Below are 4440 nucleotides of genomic sequence, written 5' to 3' on the forward strand. Positions count from 1 at the left end.
GCGCCAGCAGCAGCGCCAGCCGCAGCAGCGGCGGCGGCGGCGGCGGCCGGGGGAGCTGCCCGGCGCCGCGCGGCGCGACCCTCATGTTGCCGCCGCCGCCGCCGGAGCCACGCGGGGGGCCTCCGCGTCCATGGAGCTAGCCGGCCAGCCGCGTCCGCCTTTACGCACGGGCTGCCGCCGCCGGCCACCCGCAGCCCGCCCCCGGAACGCGGCCGGGCGGGAGGCGCCGCGGCATCTTCGCCCCGCTTGACAGCGCCGCGACTCGCCCCTCCTTCCTCCTCCTCCTCCTCCTCCTCACCAGCCGGAGAAAAGGAGAAAAGCGGAGGGGGAGCGCAGGAGAGCGAGGAGGAAAGAAAGAAAGGCGAGAGAAAGGCACAGGCGCGCGCCGCGGCCAATGAGCGGCCGCGCGGGCCACGTGACCAGGCCAAATTTGCTACTCTTTGTGCCCCGGCCAACCAATCGGGAGGCGCCTTGGAGGCCCACGGTCGGCCCCCCCGCCCCCGCCCCCCCCGCCCGGCGTTTGCCGCCGCCGCCGCTGCTCCCTCGCCCGCGGAGCCTGCGCTGGGGAAGCGCCCGCGTTGCGTGCCTGGGGCGGCTGCGAAGGGATACTCGCCCGGCGCGGCGGAGGCTCCCGCTGCTGCCTGGGGAACAAAAGATGGAGCCCTCCCCGAGCCGCGCTCTGCCCCCCACGCGGGTCTTGCCCGAAGCCCTTTCACAGAATAATAACCGCAATGATCATAATCGCGATCAGGAGGAGGAGGAGGAGGAGAGGCGCCCCCGGGGAATAAATGTGCCTCGCTTCATGTCAGGTCTCCATTTGGAAGGGCCTGAAAAGTCCCTTCCCCCACGAGGAAGCAACTCTGCACATGCTCAGAGAAGTGGGAGGGGAAGAACTGTCACTTTTGCATTTGTCTTTGCTTCCAGGAATTCAGCCTTCCTCAGCCAGTGTGGAAGCCACAGTGAGAAAATGGTGCCTGGAGAGTTGGACTGGGGCACTGAGGAGATCCCAGTTCCGTTCTCCACTCCGCCATGGAGCTCACCTGGGGACTGGGAGCCAGCCCCTCCCTCTCAGCCTAACCTCTCAGCCTGCATGGGGTTGTTGTGAGGATAAGCTGGAGCTCTGTATCGCCCTGGATTTCTCACAAGAAGGTGTGCGTTGTTCGTGGCTAACAAGCCGTGGATTGCTACTGGCCCGGGCGGGAGAGAGGCACTTCACCGGATGCTGCTAATGCACAACCGGGTTGTGCCGTTGCAGGACACGTCTGCGGGCGAAGAAGCATCCGCTCTGAGAGCTCGAAACCAGGGGCAGTAATTAGCTGGGTAAATCAATAAATGTTCCGAGGTAGCTTGAGCCGAACCAGTGCCATTTTGCAGATGGGCAGGTGAAGACTTTAGAACCTGGACCCTGCCCAAAGAGTGACAATGGACTGAGCACTGATGCCACTCAAGTTTCATTCTTGAGCAAGGACTGAGCACCTGAGAGTCTTCCCAAATTCTGAATCCCCCCTTCTTGCCTTCTAATGCCTTCCCCTTGCTGAATTGTTGAAGCGATGTGCCACTTGCCACAGTCGCACACGTCTTCCGTTTGTTCTTGCACCCCTGCATCCATGCACAGGAGCATCTGCACACATCCAGGCATTTCAGCCACCAGGGCTGGCTGGCTGGCTGGCTTGCAACGGGCGAAAGTGTTGTGGAGGAGGAGGAATAGGACAGTCCGGAAAGTCCGAGATCAGAGAGATGGAAATGAAAGTTGAGGCCAGCTCTCAGTCTTAGATGTTGCCATTCCTGTAATTAGACTCTAGGAATCCCCCGTGTGGTCACTGTCACTGGCAGCAGCCACTCCAGCAAGCTAAAGCAAAGGGATGTGAAAGAAATATATCGGTTTAATTCATTAATTTCTTTACCTCCCACCAGCTAAAGCTTGCTGGGCACTTCACGACGACACTTCAGCAGCCCTACTGAAATATCCCGTGTGGTTCTTTTTCCCCTTCCTCTTCCCTCATCTTGCTTTTTCCTTTCCTGCTGTCTCTTTCTATAGGTATGGCTTGCTCACAGGCATTTTGGAAGGAAATGCTGTAGAGAAGTAACGATGGATGGCAAATGGAGAGACCTTGAGGAAGAGGCAGAGAACGTAGAGCTGAACAAGCCCATGGCTCCATCCATTTCTGCTCCTTTTGGTGATGCTCATTCGACACCTGCAACATGAAAACGAGCCCCCGCCCTGCGCACACACGCCTGTGATGCCCAACAGGGCTCTAACCAAATCAGCCGATAAATCCCAGCTCCATCATTTCAGGCAGTGACTTGCCCTCGCAGGCCTGATGTTGCCATGCGGGGACTTTGAGGTCAGTGGCAAAGAAGCATGGAAACATCCAGAGTTCCCCCCCCCCCTTTGTCATTAACAGGAGAAACTGCCCGGTGAGGCAAGGCACGTGGCTGGCATTCCAGGCGTGCTTGGGTGACTTTGCACCATGCAGATAGCAGGCCTGGACTGATTTCAAAGGAGGCATCGGTGCCCTTGGCGCTCTGCAAAGCAGGCTGTAAACAGAGCACCCGGCGAGGTGTGAGTGGGTGTGATTGTGTAAAGCCCAGGCAACTCATTAGGGCCAAAAGGAGCCCAGCCCAGCGGTGGGAGAGAGAGAGAGAGAGAGAGACGGCGTCAGTGCAGTTTCGAGCACGGAGCGATGCTGAGCAAAACACTCTCGGCTCACTTACAGAGCAGGCCACCAGGAAGCAGATTCGGTGGCCCTACTCCCAGGTGAGTGGCCACAGGACTGGAGCCGTAAAGGCCCGGGCATGCTTGCTTTTTTATTTATTTCAAGTGTTTATAAGCCGTCCAATGCTAAAGTCTCTGGGCAGCTTATATAAACCAAAAAACAAGACAACCGTGTGCAACAGACAACACACAACACATGCTGAGACACACACCAAAGCCCTCGCTCAGATTTACACGACCTCTTTTCCTGTGTAAACACACTGGTATGAAGTGTGGCTAAAGTCAGGCATGCTCTGCTCCCGCCCTAGCCCCAGTGAAAAGTTTAGTAGAGCTTCCCAGTTCAGAAGCAGTATACCTCTATGTGTCCATTGATGGGGGCGGACAGGTAGGGCTATGCCTTCATAGGCAATGTCAGGGGTGCTCCATGAGGGGCTGCAGCCGAATCCTTAATTCAGAGCCTTGGGTCTTTTGAGCATATCTAAATAAGCACATGCAGACGGATTTGAGCCCTCCCCACACTGGGCTTGTGCCCTGGAGAAGCAGCTAGCATTGCACCTGGCAGGGAGGTGGGATTTAACACCCACCTCGCCCAGGTACAGGAAGCAGGCACACCTCAGGAGGGAAGCCTCCATGGCCATTTGCCAAGGAGACATCCCAGCTCCCCTCCTCATGCAAGCCCCACGGATGCCTGCCAACCCGAAAAGCAGCACCGACCCCAGACAAATACTTCCCTTGTGCTGAGCAAGGGCTCGCTGGCTTGCGGTGGCTTCGAACCTTGTCTTTTCTTTTATCCGGAGCAGAAGTCCCTGAGCAGCAGGGGCGGCTGGCTTGAGGGCTGGTGTTGGCATCTCTGCAGGCAACTGGGGGTCTGTACTTGCACATGTGGGGGCGGGGGGAGAAGGTTCCTGGGCATGGCAGAGGATGGGTCCTCTTTCTGGCCCGCCCCTGTGCATCCACGCCCATCCACCAGCCCTTTGGTTGCTCCTGCCTCCAACTAGAGGGCTCTGCCGTGTTTTGGAGAAGAACGAAGATTCCCCCAAGGTTGCCCAGTCTGAGGGCCTTCTCCGGGAAACCTCTTTGGAGGGAGAGGGAGGGACAGGAGGAGGGATTTCCAATAGTGCAGAGGCGGCTTCCAGAGCCCCCACATGCAGGATGCCTCTCCCAGGCTGCCTGTACCCCCTCTGACCCCAACCCAAGCGCTGCCTCAACCCCCAACTCTCATTCTTGGGCACCATTTCTTGGAACAGAAGTTGGCAGCTTACCTGGTTCCAGCCTGGCTGCAGGGTGGCTTCATTGCCGTGTTCGTCTCGGGAGGAGGACAAGATCCAGCTGCAAGGGCCGACTTCATGGTGGACCAGGAAGACGAGGGGCCGCCCATGAGAAGGTCCCATCTGCGCTGCACCGGTCCTCTTCACGCCCTTCCCGTTAGCTCATGGACACCCAGCCCCCATGGCTCTCATCTTGTTTCCTCTTTCACCTTTAACGTGGATGAAGGAACGAACACCGTGCTACTATTTTGAACTAACCTATTTCCATATATTTGAACTAACTGAACGAGCAATATAATAGAACTGATTTCTTGCAAGGAGATGAGTTTCATTTTTTGGAAGGAGGCTTAACTAGTCGTCTCCGAAGGAGGCACTTGGGGAGAGGGTGTTTGGCATGACTAAAGCTGAGACTGCCAGGATTGCAGATCCACGGAATCATCCAGGGACCCTCCCATC

At 57.5% G+C, this 4440-nt stretch overlaps 1 protein-coding gene across 1 annotated transcript in view; it reads right to left on the minus strand.

The window, feature by feature from the left end:
• MEGF9 (multiple EGF like domains 9) overlaps window positions 1-4107 on the minus strand; it is a 40323-nt gene extending 36216 nt beyond the window's left edge. The window contains exon 1 of the mRNA XM_044439721.1: window positions 3979-4107. Within this exon, the coding sequence (XP_044295656.1) occupies window positions 3979-4107 (129 nt within the window). The remainder of the gene's footprint in view (window positions 1-3978) is intronic.
• Between the last annotated feature and the right edge of the window lie 333 nt (window positions 4108-4440).

Source organism: Varanus komodoensis, unplaced genomic scaffold (assembly GCF_004798865.1).
Source record: "Varanus komodoensis strain SLA01 unplaced genomic scaffold, ASM479886v1 scaffold36, whole genome shotgun sequence".
Taxonomy (NCBI): domain Eukaryota; kingdom Metazoa; phylum Chordata; class Lepidosauria; order Squamata; family Varanidae; genus Varanus; species Varanus komodoensis.